Source organism: Rissa tridactyla, chromosome 2 (genome assembly GCF_028500815.1).
Source record: "Rissa tridactyla isolate bRisTri1 chromosome 2, bRisTri1.patW.cur.20221130, whole genome shotgun sequence".
Classification (NCBI taxonomy): Eukaryota; Metazoa; Chordata; class Aves; order Charadriiformes; family Laridae; genus Rissa; species Rissa tridactyla.
In genome coordinates, this window is record NC_071467.1 from 152,703,369 (window position 1) to 152,726,544 (window position 23,176).

At 37.7% G+C, this 23,176-nt stretch overlaps 1 protein-coding gene across 14 annotated transcripts in view; it reads right to left on the minus strand.

Moving 5' to 3' along the window:
- PARD3 (par-3 family cell polarity regulator) overlaps positions 1-23,176 on the minus strand; it is a 466,403-nt gene that overhangs the window by 201,834 nt on the left and 241,393 nt on the right. For all 14 annotated transcript variants that reach the window (XM_054191470.1, XM_054191469.1, XM_054191468.1 and 11 more), the window contains 4 exons: positions 15,451-15,576; positions 13,679-14,061; positions 4,168-4,307; positions 2,514-2,642 (listed from right to left, as the gene is read on the minus strand). In XM_054191470.1, the coding sequence (XP_054047445.1) occupies positions 2,514-2,642; positions 4,168-4,307; positions 13,679-14,061; positions 15,451-15,576 (778 nt within the window). The remainder of the gene's footprint in view (positions 1-2,513; positions 2,643-4,167; positions 4,308-13,678; positions 14,062-15,450; positions 15,577-23,176) is intronic.

A 23,176-nucleotide genomic window follows, 5' to 3' on the forward strand; every position in this document is an offset into this window, starting at 1 on the left:
GCCAATTTGATTTTTTTCCCTGCTTCCACTTTTTACTCACTTTTACCATGATCTGCTCCACTGGATGATGGCTCTCCATCACACGCACCCCCTATCCTGACCACACAAGCTACAATGATCCCATACTAACCTCAACGGGCTCAGCTGAACATTCCTGTCAGTTTTAGATACAACTACACATTTTCATAGGTACATTCCAGACAATAATGGTCACATACATCAAAGACATTAAACTCCACAACTCTCCTGAAAGTTTATTATCTTAATTTTACTTATAAAGAAACCCAAGGATAAGTATCTTTTCAAAGGTCATTCAACAAGCCATAACCCAAAACATAAAATCTAAACACCTCTTTTATTGGGATTACTATCTGTACAAATGTTGGCAAATATAAAAGGGTTTTAATACTGAGTGCTCCTCAGCAAGCAACAGCGAGTCCTGCCCTTTATGAGAAGGATAATATCAAATAACATGATTTTCTGCATACGGTTTCTGAGACACATCTCATTCCGTTAATATTTAAAGCATACAAACGTAGAAAGTATGAGAGAAATCGGGGAAGGATGCAAAGACAAATTGTTCCTAAATGGCCAAAGACAGTTTGCATGTGAAAAAGATGAACTGACATGATTTCAGATCATTCCCCTCCCTCCTCCATTATTAATTTTCTTTTTTTTGTACATAAAGCTAGTAAAAGTCAATGAGAGGAGCTGGCTGAAAAGACTTTTTTTTTTTTTTTTTTGCTTTTAGGATTATTTCTCACCAGAGAAGAAAGAACAGCCCTTACGATGGGTTTTATAGTTCAACACCTTCCCCAGCAACTCTGCTCCTGCTCTTTGACAGCTGTCAGCAGAGCACACCTAACAATTCTCCACCGCAAAATGCAAACAAACAAATCCTCATGCAACAGAGGATCATCACACGCATGTACTGTCAGATCCTCACAACACCATTTGTTCAACTGGAGCTGCAGAGACCGGCACCAGTTCAGCTCTGATCTCCGACGACACAGCGCAGAGCCCACCTACGACCCGAGACGGCCAGGAGGAGATGGGGCTTCCCTGTGCTGGCGTTTGCCAAAATAGCTGAGAGTATTGCCTGAGTAGCAGCTGGGAGGCTAATGCGATTGGACTCATTTGAAGGGGCTAATTTGCTGTTATTTTTAAAACTACATCAAGTATTACTATTAAATCTCTGCATTACTCACGTCATATCTTTGTTCACAATTACTTAAACAAAATATCTTTTTAAATTATGCATTACAACTTCCTCATTTTACTATAGAAATAATATACACAGAATTAAGGCATTTTCTTACTTCTAAGTTTATTTAGAAAACTTAAAAAGCATTTTCATTCACCTTTATGTAAGATAGCAGTGCTGTGCAAATTACATCATAGGAACTTATAAACAGCTTGTTTTCACAGTTCCAGTAATAAGGTAGGGCATAATATGATTTCAAATTGTTCATTTCTCATCATTTTATGACAACTTTCACTTTAGTACCTGAAGTCACGTTCCAAGAATATTAAGGTAAAAGTGTGGTTCGCTTGTAACCTTCTCTGCCACTTTGACTTACTGAGTTTAATTGTAGTTTTGAAAAGTAAAAGGCTAACGTTAAACGTCTTGGAACAGCCAAACAAAAATTAATTCTCTTTGCATTCAAAATAACACAAATCCAATAGAAAAATGAAGCCATTAATTCATCATATTTATCTTTGTCACTTATATTTTTCTATCTTCTCACAATAATGCAGCCAAATAAGTTATTTTTAGAGCTATATATAGCTAAGGTAATACAAATAATAAATAACTTCAGCAGTTTAATTGAATACAGAACAAAGTAAGACTGCTACATTCACAGTCTACCTTTTCATGACAGAAGTTATCTTGAATAATTATCAGAGAAATATCTGTATACACTATGCAAGTGGAGCAGGTACAGTATGAAACATCATTTTATTTCCATTTCATGTAAATTCCTCAGCAACATTTTCTGAATTACCCTGCTAAATTAATAACTGCAGGGTTTCCATTCCACAGAGATTGCATTTATATTCAAAATAGGCTACTATTTCTTATATATTCCACTTTTTGATAGAAAGGTATTGACATATCCTGTTTTGGCACAGTATTATATGCTCTGAAATATTTTAGTGAGCAGGTAGTGGGACAAATGGCAGGCTTTCAAACATAGATATGTCCATATGAAAGATATGAAATAATCTACTTGTCTGCATGCACCCAAATAAAGTCCATCCAACAGCATCTTCTATAACAAACATTTTCACTCAAAATAAAACTCTCACTTATACATTATTAAAAAATACTTAATTCCAGATGTCAAAGAGAATAAAAACCATTCGTGTAAAATGTTCTAAATAAAGCAAACAAGCTGGATTTTTTTTTTCTTATATTCAGTGCTGGCCATGCATGTTTACTAGCAGGTGACAAGATCAAATCATTTGCTCATACTCATATAAATCTCTTAGCTGCTCTCTATTTTACGCACCAGTTCCCTTGGATGGAATGTTTCTTCCTGTCGAAAAATCAGAAGGCCGACAGTCCCTCCCATCTTGGTGCTTCGCAGCAAGGACACAACTTCTTCTTGAGTTTTGCCTGTCAAATCAACTCCATTTACCTGTAGCAAAGGAAATATTAGAAATTAATAAGACTCCAAAACAGGAAAAACAGTAGAAATTCATACTGAAAAGTCACATGAGTCATATGGGAAAGTATCAAAAAAACCTCACTGAAGCAATTTGCTTATTGCGTCCGTACAGCTTCCCTTTAATAGAACTAATTAAATATGCATTCTTTACATACGAATACAAATAAGAAGTAAGATAGCAGTATTTTCCTCCTCTTTAACAGCAACTATATACTCCAAAGCTAACTAATTCCATCTACCAATATTTTTTACAAGAATTTCTGCATAAAAATCCTTTGGCAAAATCAATGTGCGATACAAAACTGGTTCAGTTTCCACATGCCTTGGTGTTATACATATCTTCCAAATATACCTTGCAAAATAAATTGTGTCAAAAGTATAAATTTATTTTTTTTCCCCAAAAAATAACTTTGGAGCAGTTACTCCTTATTTTGCCTTTGTTCAGCGGTTGAAACCCTCGGCCTCCACATGTCACCCACCAGTACAGACAGGTATGGAACACACACAGGTAGACTTCCCACTCTATGAGCTAACTTGAGTAAGGGTGAAGCCAGAGAAAGACAGGGTGTTCTCAGGCTTGCCTGTTCAGAAACACATTGGAAAGGTGAATCAGCTAACGGTGTTAAGCAAGAGAGCATGGTGCTCAGAAGTCAGCAAACCATCTTTTTCCTTTCCCTCCTAAGAGACCACAGCTCATGCAGCTGAGATGCCATAACTGTTGTCTTAAACGCTTCTCAGCCCCCTTCTACCCAAGTCATCTGGGTTACTTTGAATTACAGTAATTACCAAGGGCCATCCTCCAGCAGCAATTCAAGCTGACTTTGCCAATTTTGCAGTAAAGTGAAGTTAGGGCACTGACAGGCAGTTACAGTCTCAGCTGTACCTCCAGCGTCATTTGGCTTAGGGACGGTAATGAAGAGCTGTGGGTGGTAACATCTTATATCTCTCCAGCTGGATTTGCAGGAAGATCTCTGCTGTGTGCCTATCTAAGAGAAATTTAATTCCCTTGAGGACATCCCCCCTTCAGGAGAGAAGTGGCCTTGATTCTCTGTGGCACTACCCTCCTCTTATTGTGCCTTAAGTTAATTTACTAAACCTTCTCAGGGTTTTGTCTTCCACACTTGGCAACATCTACAATTTCTGGTCTATCACTCCATGCTGATTTAATGCCCCGTATTAGGTAACAATTACTTTGCTTCAACTTGTTCCTAAACAGCAATGCAAGACTATGGCACTGTATTCACATAAGGACATGCAAACTCATGTTTTCATAGTAGCCTGGGTCCAGCTCTTAAAACAGGTCTGTACTGAAAATGCACAGCCCTTCATCTGTCACCTAAAAAAACAAAGCCAAAAAAAAAAAAAAAAAGAGAGAAAGAAAAAAGGAAACAGAGTTTATGTTGCCTATAACATAAACTACTAAAGGCTTTTGGAAGTGAACTAGTGCATGGGCTCATGCCAAAAAACAGACAAAAAACATGTAACACTCCATCACCTCAATTAATCGGTCTCCAGCTTTTAGTCTCCCATCTTGAATAGCTGCACCTCTCGGAAGGATGTTTTTCACATAAATTGGAGCAGAGCCACCAATTGGGACATCTCTTGAAGTAATGCTAAATCCCAAGCCTTCTGTACCTGCATAAACAATGTAGAATATTACTTGTTAAAATGCACATTTTATGTTACGTATTATTTTTAGCCAGCAGAATGTATGTGTACCTCACTGATGCAATCCATGAAAATACATTTATAAGACGTAGGAATTACTGCATGGCAAAAAAAGAAAAAAAGACATATATAGGAACGCTATAGCTGAAGCACGGAGTCTTGGCACAGGTGGCTCGGCAGGCCCTCCTTGCAACTTGCTGTTCTGATGATTTCCAAGTCATTGCCAGATTTCCAAGTTTCTATTTCAGATGAACTGAGCGACAAGGACTCAGAACAAAGCATAGCTGATACCCTACCACCGCCTTCCCCCTTGTCAATCTGGATCTCGTCAGGGATCCTTTCTTTCTCTTTTGCGACTCTTTCAGCAATGCCAGTCAGCCGACACTGCTGGCCACGGGGCTTTGTCAGCTCACTTATGGACACCGGCAGGTGACAGACAGAACCAGAGCTCGGTAGTCTCATTTCTTCTGCTCCGAGGGACACTGGGCTGTTTTCTGTCAACAGCTCCTCCGCCCTGGGGCTTTGTCCCAGCCCTTGCTGGGTCCCAGCCCACCTTCTGCCATGCAGGCAGGGAGCAGAGCCAGGCAGCCACCCCTGAGGTCCTGATGTGCAGCCAGGGGGCTGACTACACGTGGCTAAGATGGACTGAAGGAAAACAGAGATGTTTGAGATGACCTAGAGAAATCCAGAGAGGGGGTCCAGTCAATATGGCAAATGAGGCTTGGTCGTATTTCAGAGAAATTATGCCCGCAATTGGTAACTGAAGCGTACCTTAAGACCCCATCAGCTCTGGGATTCAGAAGCTGAGAGGACAGACAGAAGCCTTTCCTACTATGCTGAAAGCTCATTTGTGATCCTCCCTTTGATGCAATCTGTCCAGTGTTATCAACAACCTTTGAAACTCTGCATTGAAACACACTCCCCTCATCCAACAGTGCACATCAAGTCCATTGAGGACACTTACTCTAGCATGGAATGCAGACAGCCGTTCAGCGGAGAGCATCCCTGACAGACTGTCAGCATCTACAACCTCCATTTGAAACATCTCAGAGGTTGTCAAGATATGTCTACAGTTCAAGTTCACTAGCTAGGCATACGCGTGCCCAGCCTCCATTTAATCTGACCTACTAAGGCAACCTGCAGTTAGGACTCGGCAGTATCAGGTATGGTCCCTAAAAGCTGCACAACACACCCCTCGGCACAAAATCACAGGACAGACAGAAGCCGAACTTTTATGCAACAGTCCTCGGCTTTGAGCCCTGGGAAGCCAAACACAACCTGTGTGAAAGACACACAACTATATAACCATTTGAGGTTAAAGCCTGAATTAATTTCTGTCTTACTGTTCCCCGTGTTCATTTATTAAGTCTGCTTTTTAACTCAGCAGGTTAATATTCACACATGTGAAAAGGAAGCAGGCGTCCAATATACTCAACATTAGTCTACATGGCAGATTTCTGAAATTTGCATAATCACATTTGATTAAAATTTAGTAGAATGTATTTTATTGTCAAGGTGGTAACCATGTTAAGAAGCAAGTTGACACAGGTGACAGGGCTGGGAGGGAAATAACCTTTTGAAGTCTTCACCTTGAAAGTATCTAAGTCCTCCTGCATCCACAGCAAGTGCATGCAGCTCATACTGTTCAGGAAATTTGGCTCAATTCCTGTAGGCTAACTATTCCGAGACAATCTCCTTCCTTATGTCTGCAGCATTCAACATAGCTGAAAAAGTGACATTTGAATTTAAAAGTCTTCATCCACTTTCAGGCTGCTATAAAGTTTATCATTGCTATTACACAGAGATGAAAAAAATATTAGATCACATAACATCCATATTTTACTTTGGAGACCTCACAATTTTAATGATGCTTCAAACGTTCACAGAGCTCTCTAACTCTTTGCAACATGTGAAGATGATCTGTATAGATCTAAGGTTTTTTTAAGATACATCTCAGCTTTTTATGGAATTTATCTTTTCCTTATTTTAAGGATCCGTGTTGAATACTGCTCTTTGAGTACAGGTTTTGTCTGCTAGAATTTGTAAAGTGATACCAGAACACGACTGCACGCCCAGGACAATATTTCATTATTAATAAGCTTAATCCCCACAGCCTGATTACAGCATCATTACAGATGTCTGGTTCACACACTCCACTTTAAACCCCCGCGGAAAAAACAGAAGTTGAAATGTTCACATTACAAATGCACACAGGATATAAATTTGGACTGTGGCATTTTCTGCTGTCAAATCTCCAGAAAGCCTTTACCAAAGCCGGCAGAATGCCACAAATCCACACTGAGCCCAGATATTAGCAGAAGAAAATTCTAATTACTCGTTTCTGTGAAAAGAAGGGGCCTCAACCAGGCTAAACTTTGCTGTGCTGCTCTGTACAGCTTTGCATAAGGCAGCTTTTGGGTGTCACTTTTCTCTTACGTCTTCACTGCTTCATTTTACTATTCATGCACTAGAGCTGCCCTTAGCTGTATAATACAGCTTCATAAACTCTGTGCTTATTGTATATAAATTAGAAATTCACAAGATTGTGAAATAAATGGATACATTCAACCAAGGCCAAAAATAAATATTATTTCTGTGACTGGATTAATTTTAAGCTCCTTTTTTTTTTTCTTTTTATAGACATAACTGATTTAGTTATCTCTATTCCCTGCATTTCAGTTGTCGTGTTGATAGAAATGCATATAAGACCTTAATATCTTCTTGCTGCTAAAATGTTTTCAGTTCTCAGTGTGTAAAACTGCATTATAATAACGAGAGAACTGTGCAAACATACTCTAGGCTCCTCTGATATCTCTGATTTACAATAAAAATATGGGACAAACTGGGCACACACACAGGCAGACCCAGAACAAAGCAGAAAATAGAAGGAATTTCCATCTTTTTGAAAACACGGGAGTCATCCTACTCAAAGCTAGGAGCTTTACTTTGCAACATCTAGATTATTTGGGCTACGTTCAACTTAATCTCTTATAGATATTAAAAAGAAAGAAGGTAAAAAACATCTCCCTCCCTCCACAGCTGTCGTCTCTGACAATGATCAAATTACACTGAGTGATAATAACATTTAAAAATTAGACACTAATTTGTGTAATTCAAATTCTTAGGCTTTTTTGATAAATCAGCAGCTCTCTCGACAAGTCAGAGCTCCCCTTTTCTCTTGAATGTGATGCTGAACGCGCCTTCTAAGGTGGCATTACCCTGGAGAGCCCAGCCAGCTCGGAGCTGACGACAAAGTAGCATTAGGTGAATAGAAAGGGCAGTTACAATTGTAAAAGAACTGTGTTGTACAGACAGAAAAGAGGCAGATTTGATGCCTCAGTTGCTGGTTTGGAGGAAACTGGTTCTAGTAGCATTAAGACAGGGAGGCAAAAAACTTTCACCGAAGTTAATTGAATATATATTCAAAATTAACATCATCATTGTTTTGGAATCAGCCTGATCATAAACTGACAGGATGCTACTAAAAAATATTAAATCTTAGTCGAGGTGGCTAGGTTTTCTGTTATCTCCCAGTGAAGAAGTGTTTCGTAGCTCACTAATGCTAGGATTATCTTCTTGATTGTGGACAGAGTGTGTCTGCTGTAACGTTTCTGTCTTTCTAAGGCTCTCCTGCATGAACAATTGCGCGCTTCTCATCCAGCACCAACTGCAGGTCTAAATTCTCGACAGCAAAATGTGCTGCTGGGTAGAAACACTGCCAGAACATGAGATAAAAAGCAATTATCACCTCTGCACTGCTTCCAGTACTTTCATGTCGCTCTCAGAAGAACATTAGTTCAGAGACCCGGTAAGGAACATCTGAAGGGCCTACACCGTCAACTTCTTATGATACTTCACTTACAGTTATCTTCCCTTTCACAACTGCAAGCAGAGCTAGAAGTAAATCTTTCTCCTCTAATTTAAGTAAATGCAGATGAGTTCTCAGCTACTTTGGTACAGATCTCTCTAACTTAAAAAAACCCATATCTCATTTCCAAAACAATAGAAAGTGTTTGATAATCAGACAACTGGGCACTACATTTGTTAGTACTTATGCAAGAGAAGCAGAGAACGTTTCAGAACAATCTATATATGGAAAATCCATGTGGGTGAACAGTCCTCAGATGGAATAAAGGATTGTTAAGGAAAAGCACAGATTCTTCATGAAAGACAAAGAACATGCTCTCCCTTTCCTAAAACAATAAGGGAGGTTGGTTATACATATAAACAGTTTGTGACACAAAGTCACAAAAATTACAAAATAAAGCATCCCCACTTAATGAAAGTATTAGATTATAAAACGATCCAGAATCAGGAGATAACATTACAAAAGAACTAAGCAGAAGGGTGAAATGCTCTCTGACAATCATCAGAGTAGACACTCTCCTTCCAAGCATTCCTAATTCCTTCTTTTTCACAGTGGACTCTTTCTTGAGATCCATGTATGGGTGCGTGATTGCTGAAATAATTAACTACTGTTTGATGCTAGAAAGCAGTTTTTATTAAGGACTGGACCTCATGCAAGAGCTGAACAGTAAATATTTTCTCGTTATTGTCAGGGGTTTCACTAAACTAACCAAGACCATTTTAGATACTTCCTGAAAAGTTATTTTACTGCTCCTAGTTTAAGCCCTGTATTTTCAGAATTTGTGTGTGTGTAGTCAGGGTAACTGTACGTGGAAATGACTGCTTAGAAGGCTGACTGCTCAGCTGTCTATACAATTTCTGCAGCCACATGCACAATCAAGACAAATTAATTGCATGCCCATTTTTATGTAGTTGATTTATTTGGAACAACTTTTATTTCTCCCAGCAAAGCTCAGACCTCTCAAGAAGATCTTTGATCAACCTAATAGAAACATTCTTCTCTTTTTGCTACAGCCTGCTAATAAATAGTGATCAGAAGTGCTTTTAAAAAATGGAAAGATGAAGCTTGATGCAGTTCATGTTTCTTCAGTGGCTAATAATGCCCAAAATGATTTGCTTCACTTTTGAATCTCATTTCTCAAGGTCACTTAAGTAATTTAGGCATCTACACGCTTCATTTCAAAAGTGACAAACACCCCTACTGCATCTGAACACTAATTCTAAAACCAGTCTAAGAGAACATATTACTTCAAAAGAAATTTTAAATAAAAATTTTAAATGTCATTTCAAAGTCTGGCTCAAGAAACTGTGTGGGAAAACAGGAGAGTATGATGAAAAATGCATGTAAATCTGTACACTTCAGTAAGATGATGCAGGATATCTTACAGAAAAGTTCAGGGTCCTGTCTTTTATGCTCTACTATATAACCCAAGTAAAACAAGTAATTGTCCATATATATGCTTTACTCCATAGCAAATATGATGACATTTTAAATTAGCATACGCCCAAACCACCCATGGCATCTTATTTGTGTATCTAACGACTTCTTGCAGAAAGGAACGTGGGTGCAGCAGGGCTGAGTGTCACTGCACCACACCACTGACTGCCCAGTCACCTGGGGGGACTTGCAGTGTTTGAGCTCGGCTCTGTATGGAAGATGGAGCGTTAACAACCACAGAAGGGCCATCAAGCCAAACGGGAATCCAACAAGAAACTCTGAAGAGCAACGAGTCTCATAATCCTCCTCACATCTACAATTTAACCATTTTCTCTGTTGCACTGCACAAAGGTGCCTCCTTCCTCTCTGGACTCCTGTCCTAGGACACGGCTGCTACGCCCTTTCTATAATGGACTTGGTGATTCCTACAGCTTTCCTGCTGTAAGGTGTCCAGCAGTTGTGTCACTCATTTCTTTCTCTTGAAGCTATACCATTTTGCAAGAAAGAAATAATCTTTGAGCCAAAAAGGAAGAGATGTTCATAACTCCCACGGCCAGCAGACAGGTCACTCTCTGGAAATGGGGAGATGTGGACTGAAGTCCTGATTCATTGAATACTACAGACAAAAAAATAGCAAAATATTTGGGGGAACTAGGATCAACTTAGAAAACAAGAGCTCAGTGTTGACATTTTGCCTAAAGAATTATATATTTAATTTAGCTAGACAAATATGTAGTTATAGACAGAAATGATCCAATGCAATGAGTATTACACTTAAGGGCAATCAAATAAAACGAAGCTAATTTCAAGACTGAGCACTTCAGGCTTCTCTTAGTACAGTGATGTCAAAACGGTATATGTGAACTCTGAGGAATGCAATGGCCAATAGAAAAGCGGCCTTTTGAATGCTTTAGCGAATATCAGGCTAAATGCTGCGAGTTACTGCATGCTCAAAGACTAACCCTTAGAATCATTTCTTGTAAATTGGTTATTTATAAGTTATAAGTGCCGGACTAAATTTCTCTCAACTGCATTGGCTCAAACCCTTGCAGTCAAAGAAAAAACACTCTGGAATTGTCCCGGTGTATATATGAGGTCAAAATTTGTCCTAACACTCTGGGTGTTACATCAGTGGTTTTATTTTCTCTATATATTAGCTGTAAAGAACTATTTTTATTTATTTATCCTTCCTGTGTATCAGCTTACATCGTAATACATATAAATATAGGCTCCCTGTCACGTCTTGTACTATCTTAATTTGTGTGAGCTATTAAGCTAGACTGTTATACGGCCTTAATGGCATTAGAATATCAGCAATAACCCCTACATCTATATGCTTAAAGTTCAGGCCCTGACCTTTAAGGAAAGATAAACAGATATCCATTTTCATTTAGAAAAGCCAACAAACATTCTGCATTGACTGAAACATATGACTGACCTTCTCTTCTGACTTTATTAAACAGCTAAATCCTATGAAAGTTCAGGTTATTTTAAAATGCCAAAACAGCAATAAATATTAAGAAATCATAATTATAGAAGCACGCACTCTAGGGTTATCTTACCATGTCATTTTATATAATAAAGCTCATGCAATATATAGAAACACAGCTGTAATAAAGCAGGTCTGTCCGTATTGAAAAAGAGTTAGTTCTCATATACTACATCATTAACCAGAATGCACAGGTTAAATGGAAAGTGAGGTTCAAGCTGAAGTTTTACACACTTCTATGACTTAACGCACCCCACAAGGAGTTTTTAATGTAATGATGGTAATTGGTGAAATAACTGCTGTCTGTTAGCTACAATGAAAGCACATTCCTTAAATATCTATACAGCCTGTAATATTACAACATCCTGCATTAGAAATAATCAAAGACAATCAACATCCCTATTGCACTGATATTTATATCAAACTACTTAGGGGCATACTTCAGGGTTTTGCTTCATTTGTTCCCCCACATGTATGTTCTCAGAGTGATCAAATGAAAGCCAAAATGGGAGGACATGCCTCTTTCTACAGTGGATATTAACAAATGAAAGACAGCAATGATAAAAATGTAGCCTTCCTTATGCACAATTTTTTTTTTGTTAAATATCACCATGCATAAAATACAGTACAGTAAATAGTTTCTGTCTGTCTATAACCTGAGCCAGGTGCCATTTCTTCAGAAGTAGTAGTCTCACATCAGCAAACCATTAGGAACAAATATCCCCTCTAAACTTTTGAAATATATTCTAGATTCAGATTTCAAAGCTTTTACTAGTTTAAGAGCACCAAACTTCTCTGGTGTGAACTAGATGTTAAAGTATCTTATAGATCGCTTTCCATCAAAAGGTAGCCTGCGTCTCCTTCACTCCAAAACCTTCGAACATACTGCTCCCAGCAAGGCTAAATTACATTTTGGAAGTGGGGAGAGTATTTATGAAACAGTATCCGGAGCAAGATAACCAAAATGTAACCTCACATCCCCGTCAAAGAATCCATAACACATCAAAATTACATTCTCTTATCTTATGAGTAGCTATGACGCCACATTTGTTTTGTGCAAAAATATTGTTTTCTCATATTCTATATCCATTTATTGGTGCTTTCAAATTATATGAAACGTGTATTTCTGCTTCTGGCTAAGCATTTTTTATGTAATGTCCGAGTGATAGTTCTACAGGCTTCCACAGACACACACAAAAAAATAGGTAAAAATCACTGTAACGACAGAGAGTGTATTTGTAAAAGCACAGTGATTTCCTTACTTAGCCAATAAGTTTTTCCAAGCAGGCTGATCTGAGCTGATGGCCTAAAGAATTTCTTGAAGGAGCATCAACAACAGAAGCAAACTGTCAACTCAACCTTATGTCATCCAAGTTTGTAGAGCTTAAAATTCAGCAACCAGAAAGAAGCAATCTGGTGGTTCATGTGAAGTTCATAGAAAGGAAAGCATAATGATAATCTGACAAGTAGCCTGATACCTGTGAAACTGTAAAATCTCTACCATTCAATGCATCGTTCTTTGATACCTTTTGATGAAAAGATTAATTAGTAAACATTATTAACACTAAGCACATACAATATCCTAAGGGCAGCGTACTTTGAGTTCACAGAGTATAGCGTCACATGGGTAAACTTTTTGCTGTGTAATATAAACCCTATTCTTGCTCCTAGAGATCAAATTATATCTCATCTTAAACATGCTCATTTTAATAACATAAAGCTTACAGCATGTCTAATCCTTTAAAAAAATTATCTCCCAAGAGCTAAGAAATACTTGCATCTAAATGTCATTTTATTATACTTCAAACTATCTTAAAAGCATCTAGATGGTAACTACACAAAAATAACAAATTTTCTCACTCATGACATTTAAACATCATAAAAACTCCATGCATCTACATGTGCACATATAACACAGATGTTGAGATAAGCATGCACTGCTTTCTCCTCTGCCCTTAAATAGTCTCTCACCCCCATTCAAATCACATTAGCGTAAGGCCCAAGATAGGAAATATCCCATTACACCTCAGCCGTTTAAATAAAGGCTTTCACATCCCAGTGGAATAAAGAAAAGCTTTAGCTGGAAATGAGAAAGTCCAATTTACCAACTGGATCCAAAACACTTCAAATCTAACAGCAAATCCACAGTTATTCCATTTGAAAAGTCATGATGTCTTTGAAGTACAGAATATGGGCTGTTTTAGCTTATTTACTTATATTAAATAGTTCACCGCTCCCTAGGTCTTGGCCAACAGAATTTGTAGCACTTACTGCACCACTTCTTGTTAGTTGAGAGACAGAAAACAATGTTAAAGCCCCCAAAAGAACAACAAAGTCAAGTCTTCAAAAGAGCCTTTTACAAACATGCTGCACAACACAAATGCACGGCTGGACCCTGGGCATGCTCTCGGGGTGAATGTGGCTTCCGAAATCAACCCATCACATCACCCGTGCTACTGCAAGCTGCCCTGCCCAAGACAACGGCATTGGAGACGTGTACATACACATACCTCACGCTATATGAGGAGCGCACTACTGCCTTACCTTTTCTCAGCTGTATACTGAGCCTCTTCCCTATCTTTTTGGTGTTATACCCACTGTTTGCAGTGGAGGTGAGAACTTTCTGAGGTGATGGTACCAGGCCCGAGGGTGGTTTCCCTGATGAATTCACACTATGAGGTAGCTGCGAGTAGGAGTCTGTCTGATCGGACTGGTTACCCGCTCGAGACATTCTTTGTAACGTGTGAAGTCCAGAATTGTTAATACTTTTGCCGTCAGCATACTGGGAATCGGGGCTGAAGCGGCTGGAGTAGTACGTGTTCTTCTCGCTTTGGGACAACTGTTCATACTGCTCTTTATTTGCCGCAGGGACCACATGGAACCAAATGAACGGCGTACGCATGGCTTGGCGAAACATATGCTGTGCTCTAGGTTTCAAAATGAACAGAAAATTAGCAAATTAGGACTGGCAGACTACAAGACATTATAAGCATAATTACTGATGTTAATTAAGCAACACGAGCTGACAGACACATTGCATTCAAGCATAAACCATAAAACTTGAATCTGTTCACTAGTCTACTTGGTCTGCTTTGTGCTAGGGTTTATCGCCTTAGGGTAACACAATGGTTAAATATGCTTAACAACTAATGTACCAAATACTGGACTCGGAAAAGCAAAAATCTTAATCACAGTCTTGAAACGCAGACATTTCTATGGCATGACTGCAGTGTCCTTTCGTTTTGAACCTTGATAATTGCTTCTTCAGAGACAGTAATCACAGTGACAACAGAATTATTGGAACAAAAATTACACTTTATACAAAGACTATGTATTTCCATGATTTGCTGAGAGTATATGCAGTCTTGCAAAAAGTCTAGTTTACGCTTTACTTTTTGTAAGTTAGTAGTCTTTCAGCATACAACATTAAGGAATAGGAAAAAAATGCTTAATGCTGCACAGACAGACATTGGGCTCTGGGTCACAATCCAAAGTACACAAAGTCAACAATTCTCTTCACAGACTTAACAAATTGTGATTCAGAACCTTAGAACATGCAGAGACAAGCTGCCTTCCACCATATGGTACAGGGTCATGTTCCAATCCAGATTAGAGTCAAAGAAATAAAAAACACATTTCAAATGTATATTAAATACAGGACGATCAGAATAAATTATATTCCTTGGCCCTCAACATGTTAGGGTTTTCAGAACAATAGTATCACCTTTGAAATCACTCGTTTTCTGCATACCGTTTTTCTGCTTTCTCTTTCAATTACCTGTGTGTGAACTACAACCTGATTTCACTTCTAAAAGTCTTTCTGATTCACCACTTTGGGATTCTAAAAAATCCAGGCTTCCACTGAGCAAATATTTATGATCTCCCAAACTTCTCCAGGAAGTTTCTGCATATAGGACCTTTAGTTCTCACGTATATAGAAACCACAAATATTTTTTAAATGTTAAAAATAAAGTGTCCATGCCGTCCACATATATTGAACATGATTAATTGCAAGTAAAAGAGCAAAAATCACACGGGATTTCACGATAAACAGTTTACCAATGCAAGAAGAAAAAAAATCCATAATGTGCAAAAACAATCAAATGAGAAGTGCATATACTCTAATGACAATAATTATCCTGAATTTTTTGTAGTTTGGCTAATTAGAAACCACTAACATCCCTTAGTGTATCTATTCTTTATTGAAAAGGCAAGCTTAGACAATTTTTTCTTAAATACTTTATTTCCTCAAATCACTGGAAGATGCAGTGTTAAAGATTAAATAATGCAACGCAATGTGCGGTAAGTATACTTACTGCTCAAATCTCCTATTCCGAAGGTCTCCATCGTTAATCCTGACAATACAATCATTCTCCCGAAAAAGGTTTTCTTGTTCAGCTTTTCCACCTTTCTCCAATCGCTTTACCAGCAGCCCCAGGGTTCTGGAACATTAAGATTACAAATGATTACTGATCTAGCAATTTGCGGCATAGAGAATCCTACTAATCTAATATTTTATCATAATCACTACAGAAAATAAATTTTAAACCATCTTTACCTTGAAGTAGGATATCATAGTTTCAAATAATTTATAAGCATTACCTGAATTATTATCCCTTATCCACGAAACAAAGACCCTAGGTGAATCAAGCATGTCATGTGAAAGTAAGAATGAACAGGCAGTATGATGATAGCACGTCAATTCTTGCAAAAGGCCTAGATTTCTGAGCAGTAAAATCTCCAAGAGGCACCGCACATCTGACAGCCAGCATCTTTTGTGCTAGTTAACTGAAGTAGAACAGGTTCAACTTAAAATTTGAATTTCTGAATTAGCAGAGAATACCACAGCCACCACTACTGCTTCTGCGCAAGTGAAACGTGGGGTCAACTCACATAATAAGCAGCCTGTAACAAAGGGATGGATAGAGGATGCAGGAACTTAACGTGAACCAAAAGCTTTCGTTTTTAAGCCTTAACTTTTTTTACTAAATGGCAAAGAGGAAATTAAAAACTTAAATGCCATTTTTAATTCAACATATTAATTGTTTCAGTAATGACTGATGACAATTACCATTTGATAGCCTTTGTGCAATAAGTTGGTCACCTCTGTCTAGTGCTTACCCACAGTGTCATCTTAAGGACATTCTTAGAGAGAAAAGGTAGACAAATGTTCAACCTGAAATTCTGAATTGCATCCTGAAGAGTGGATTTCCAAGGTACTGGGAGGATAGTGTCAAAAGTCAATGATGTTTCTATATACCTGAACTCTAGGTTTGAAGGAGGATTCCATCTTCAGGACTATTCTTGCATCAACACTGCCTTTGATTTTTTTAAAAAAGATCAGCTTTACATTGAAATCCCACAGGACATATCAGTGGGTCAAATTCACATCATCCAAGTCAACAGCATTACTTTTTCAGAAGTCATTTCAAGGCATGGCGTGAAAAATACTTGGTGGCTTGACAGGAATTGCAAGACCACATATGTCTTTTAGCACAAAACTTTCAGAGATCACAGCATTTCAGTTCACACATACCTCGAAGTAAATGAGCAGTCAATGATGCTTAAACAGACTCCTCATGAGCTCAAAAGTTACATATGCACTTGAGCACTTCATCAAATGGCTCAGAAAAGCAAAATTAACTTATTTCTTCCACTTTAAATTCTTCGTTTACCAATTTACCATCAACATATGCAAATAAGGTGTTTATTTGATAGAACAGTCATACGTTTTCTCCTACAAGGCAGATGAAGGAGTAAGAGAAACAATCCTAGTAGTATTTCCATTTTGGAAGCACCTAGAGACATTAAGATATGATGTTGAAAGGATCTATACATGTAAACAGACTGGGAGGAGAAAAACAACATAAAGCATTTTGACAACACAAATCATCAAATGAAGTTTGAGTCAGACATTAACATTTAAGCGATACTATTCTGTTTCCAACTGATACGGAGTTTTTTGCAAACACCTAACGTATGGCACCTTTGACCTGTGGGGGGGTCCCCATCAGAGGCAAACCTTCTCCACCCGCATTTGGTTCCCAATGGACCATTTGGGTGCAGTCACTGATGTGGCTGGGTTTGACTTTAGCTCGGCTGCTGCAATTAGCAATCTGTCTCTTTGCAGAAACGCTGGTGAGCACAAGGACCAGAAAGATTCCATAAAGCTAAAGAATAATTTCTCTAGAATACACGCATTTCAGAAAAAAACCTCTTCAAAAATAAAACCGGTACAAGTGTGTCTTTATTCCCACCCCTCTCCATCCCAAGTCGATATTCTTTGGGTTTGGAAAGTTCCACCGTTTGTAGATTCCTTCCAACAACCCATCATCTCCCAATAAAAAGGAAAAAAAAAAAGTCTTTTTGTTTCTTTCCCCAAAGCAAAAACAGTTCTTCCCGTGTTTTTTTCTGATCAACGAGCTAGCAAAAAGCTTTTTAAGATGTGATCTGGGAAGTATTATCTAGATATTCTAGATGGTGTCCTTTTTGCCTTTCCCACAATCCTCTAATAGATTGCATGAAAAAAAATTCTGAAGTCCACAACACCCAAACACTACCTTAATGAGCTCGTTGTGCTGCATATATTGTACTAAAATCTGGTGATAATTATGAAGGCATTTGTCACAGGAAATAAAACAAAACAAATTTACGAAATATTGATTCAATCCCTTTTTCCTTCTGTTGGCTAAAACAGGCCTTGAACACAATCTCAGATTTTTGAGACATCCTAAATAATTATAAAAATAATTTTTATAGATTACATTGTTAGTTGCAGAAAGCACTAAAATAACATTTATGAACGTTAATGACAAAAATATTTGCATTGCTCAAAGAAAAGGAAAAAGACTTGTATGCCTTCGATGCATCATTTTTCTCAGAATTATAGTTTTGATACATATGAAACTGATGGTTAGAAAACAAGTTGGTAACTTTTTCACTTGAATTTCTCTGGGGAGACAACATCTTTGAGCCCCAAAGCGAAGTTACTGAAGAGGGTATCTCTAAATGGGGAAGACACAAACAAGCAAAAATAAAGTTCGGAATGCTACTTTTAAGAGAAAACCACCAAAATATCTGAGAAGGAGAAGGAAGAATTGTGTCCAGTCTTCCTTTTCTTTCACTTCATGCCCAACAGCACTTTGGTGCAGGTGTGCTCCTCTGTGATGCCCAAAGACAACTGAGAATTTGGATGTGCAGGCAATGCTTGCACGAGAGCACACACAGTAACTGCAACAGGTGCAGTTTTTATATGGTTAAATATAAAAATTACCAAATATCTAATAATAAATAGCAAAACACATTCTACACAAAGTACAACACTCCAAGTTAATATTATGATAATACACTATACAAAATAATACGATTATATCATCCTAATGTCTCCACATACCTATGATTATAAAGTAATTTGTCTATCAATGCTTTCTGCACAGCATTTTTCTTGAAAAACTGCTTTCTACTCTTCCACATTCTGAAGTTATATTAAATTATTAATGCAAGATGCATCTTTATGCATAGTTCGTCATTTCTTAAATTTACTTCACCTAAGCTCTCAAATCTAGCAAAAATATTACTAATCCAAGCCAATGGTAAAATAACGTAACACACAAATAAACTACCAGTCAAAATTGCAAATAATCTCATTAAACAAAGGCTACAAGTTCTACTAATGCAAGATTGCTCATCTCACACACAACATATGGTGCTCATGAGGATTTTGCTTTTTAACAAATGTTAGAGCTAGGTTAACCAAGGCATATAAAGTTAAAGAGAACAGATTCAAGGCTGGATGAACAGCCAGAGTCAAATTTGAAACCAGTGCCTTTTTTTTTTTTTTAATTTTTTTTTTTTTATATATAAATACATGCGGCAAAGATGCCTTTAGACACAATTCCAGAAACAATTTCCTGAATGCAGTTCTGCATAGCAGAGTAAAGTCTCCTACAACTTGCAGAAAACGTATGTTCCTGAAAATTTTAGTAACAAAAGCCTATCAATTTCCTACAGTATTTCTTCAGCATATTATGGTTAGATGTAAGAATATGACTCTAAAAAAAGGCATTATGGGAGTTCATGTTTGTTGTTGCAGTAACTGGAGATAAACGGAGTAGACCTAATATTGCAAATATGCAATAACCTAAAAACTAATTGGATTTTTTCTTCCTTGCAGTATGCCACCACCATTAATCCTGGTAAGTGGAGATGTAGCTCTAGCACAGTTTCAATATTACGTTTCCTACATTAGGAAAACATATACATTTTGAAAGCCTGGTAAACTAATCTAGTACATAATACAAAAGTCAGTATATATATTTGCTTAAACAGAACCATGTAGCATACAAATATATGGGTGCATTTGAATTTGCTGAATCCTGTCCAGTTAAAGTAAGTCAACATGTTTTCTAACATAAGTTCTGCCATTATAAACATCTTAAACTACAGCTTCTTAAAGAATGGGAATAAATATTGTGTGAACCTCTGCAAAACACTGTGGAAGTTTGTAACCCTCTAGAAACAATAACTATAAATGGAAATTTGGTACCTGCACTGTTTTAGACTAATGTTAGCTGACACGGGGACAGAAGGAAAATAGTATCAAAGCACAGAGCTCAATCTTTGTATTTGTTTTAAATACCTAATTGGGAATGTAAACAGCTTAGATTATATTACCATTTGCACCACTGTATTTTCACAAGGTTCATTACTCTAATTATACAATTAAAATAAACTCGGCTACATGTGTTAACATTTCAGTTCTCAGTATAAATTACAACCAATGATAAAACTAGGAACAAGCAGCGAGTGTTTTTATTGACATCTAAATCGCCTGAGTTAGTCTGGGTAGTTCTTTGAAATTCTGAACTCCCCACATGCCATCCAGCTGTATGGAAATGATGATAATTTGTCTTAATAAAAACTGACAGTGTAAATACTATGAGAGTAATAAAAATATTACATTGAGCATCTAGAATATGATTTGGCCATCACCGCCTATTGTACGTACACACTGAAGTTATTTACCTATTACCTGCAAGCTAACTGTAACATAATCAAATCAGACAGAACAGAAAATAACCAATTTAGATGTTTATGTAAAGTCACTAACATGAAAAGGCAAAAAACTAGATTAAGGGTCAAAAATACAGATTGATTGAAAAGGCGACGTGTAGCGGTTTCACGCAATGAAAGATCTCTGAGAAGTTCTACAGGAACATAAACACGGTACAAATTTCATGAAATTCGAAGGTCAGAGTAAGCAAATCAGCTTGTTCGTTCAAGTTAAATTATCGTGGCTGATCAATGCTAAATTGGACATAAACTGCTTTGCACAACATTGACGTCACGGCGTTACTGCAGAGGCATTAAAATAACTTCACGCCTGAAGTCCGGAACCAATTTCCAACCTTTGGTAACTACTCCTCAGTTTTTTAGCCTGAATACTATTTCAAATTAAGTTTATATAACTTTTAAAAGGATGAGATCAGACAAAGAAAGCCTTGAATTCAGCTAAAAGAGTGAGGGAACGGTACATTCACACCACAGGGAATCTTTTCCCAATGCACATGTTTTTGAAAACCATGGCTACCTTTGAGACTTAAAAGGTTGGAAATGCGGGAGAGGAGTAAGTGGAGATGCAGATAACACATACCTCCTAGATGATCAAACAGAATATGATCATTAGAGAGGCACCTTGAAGGCAGTATTAAGGACTCTCAGAATAGACAATGGCTATCAAGTATTACTTTAGATTTCTTTGTATCTTGAGTAAAAGACTAAAACTTTTACAGTGAAAGATGAAGTGATTCATAAACTCTAGAAAATGAAGGGCATTTCTTCCATCAAAAGAGAACTACAGAAGAGAAAAGTGTATAAACAATTTTCTAGTATGGGGATTGTATATACACAATGCCTGCCTTCACCTGTGGTTTTTCATTTTTTTCAAATAAAATCTGTTATGTTTGTCATTTAAAGTATCTAAAAGCAATAAAATTCAGTCTCTCATTTTTCCCATTCTTCTGAGACTCCCTTAATATTTCAAGACATTTAGGATATACAACAAAAACCTACAGGTTAAATATTTTTAGCTGCAGGTTTATCACGGAGTTTGTGGCACGCTTCGGTGGGAAGAACAGCTGGCAGAGCCCTACATACTCACTGTTCTGCATCAAAGTAACGTGCCTGATACTTATTAATGGATGTTCGTTATGGGGTTTTCAGATGGATATCCAAATCCTTTTCTGTTCTGTTTCACTGAGTAGACTTCACAGTAGTCTTGGAACCATGGGACTATAACTTCCGTATCATTATTGACAGAGATTTCTGATGTTATCTCATGTATTCCTTCTGTCAGTTGAGCCTCCTTCCAAAGACAGACATGGTAGGATTTCGGAAGAGCAGCTAGGGTATAGACCTTGAGAAGATTTCAAAGACTCTTAAAAATAGAAACCCCATTTATGCAACAACACAACATCTTCCCTCAGCCAGGACTGCTCAAATGCTGTTCTTAAGGGACAGAGTACTTGCTCTCCTCTCTGAGCACCTATGCTCCTCTGTACCACGAAGGAAGGAAGGACTGGTGCTAAGGCAATTAGGCAACTTTGCAGAGATTTAGAATTTTCTTTCCTTTTATGCTTTCATCTGTTTCCTCTTTGCTCTACTCTTTATCTAAACACTTTCCTGATCACTTCCTATTCTGTCCTTCTTTCTGCTTTCATTCCATGACTCCTATTCTGCTTAGCACTGCATCTATGCCATTGCAAAAACATGCAAGCAGGTTTTGCAGAAAAAACTTTTACTTTGAAAAACTTCACAACCATAGGGTGTGATGAATATGTATACCCCTCCTCCCTTTTGATAAGGTGAACAAACTCTCATATCCAAAGCATATGATCAAAAAGGCCAATTAAGGACTGATGAACTTCTAGGGGTAAAAACAGAAGGATAATAAAGAAACATATCCACAAAAGAAAGTTTGACCATGTCTGTACAAATCAATAGTACTTTTCCCAGAGAATTATGGAGAGATTTTATTTATTTTTTTAATTTAAAAAAAGTCTCTGTTTTACTAGGAACAGAAATAATTAGTAGCATCCACATAGACGAGGCATAGATCTTTACAGATTTTGCTCAAGATCAAAAGCCAATATTGAAGACAGATTCTTACTCTAAACCCAAACTCAAAAGACCGTGAAAAAGTCAAATATTTCCTCAATATAAATAAAGAACATAGTTATGGCATATAATTTTTAGACATCTGGGGTGTTTGCTTTGGGAGAGGGGTGATTTTTTTTTTTTTTTTTTGCAGGGGGGAGAAGGCCACTTGCTTATTGTGCAGGGGAAAAAAGGCAGAATTGCTTTAGTATGTTTTTACACTTTTCCACTTTTTAAATCACTGATTTAACAACCATTGCCTATTAAGTAACATTTTCAAAAGCAAAAGCAAGGAACTGGAAGAAAAATAATTGAAAACACAGCATAACTGGAACTGAATACCAAACAAATATAAAACGACAGCGGGCCAATGGACTAAGTTATACGATACATCTGATCTTTTCTTTTTTGGACATCCCTCAAAGTCTTTACTGAGCCCTGTGTTTCGTTTTGTGTATTTACGTTTCTACTGAGCAGATCCCCCGCTCAAGTTAGTTAGTTCACTGCAGCACGGAGCTTTGCAGCCAGAGGAGGAACAAAGAGCAGCCATGTGCTGGAGTGAGAACCAAGGAGGCCGAGGAGGATCCCTGCCAAGCATCTGCTCTCCCTCTGAATCTAGCAAAAGTAGAACCAAGTGTCTCTTATCTGCTCAAAAGAGCTGGAGGACCAGGAGTAAAACAAAATAAATAAAAATAAAAAATCATACACGTAGAGGTGTGGGCACAGCTGCCAGTAAAGCAGCAGTACGACGCGAGTGCTCATCATCCACACCGCGCAATGAACTCTACTTTTCTTCCTTTACCATGCAGAGAGCGTGTGAGAAATGTTATGGAAATATCCAAGGTCCTCTCCAACTCTGACTGCTCCTCCACACTTTCAAGACATGGA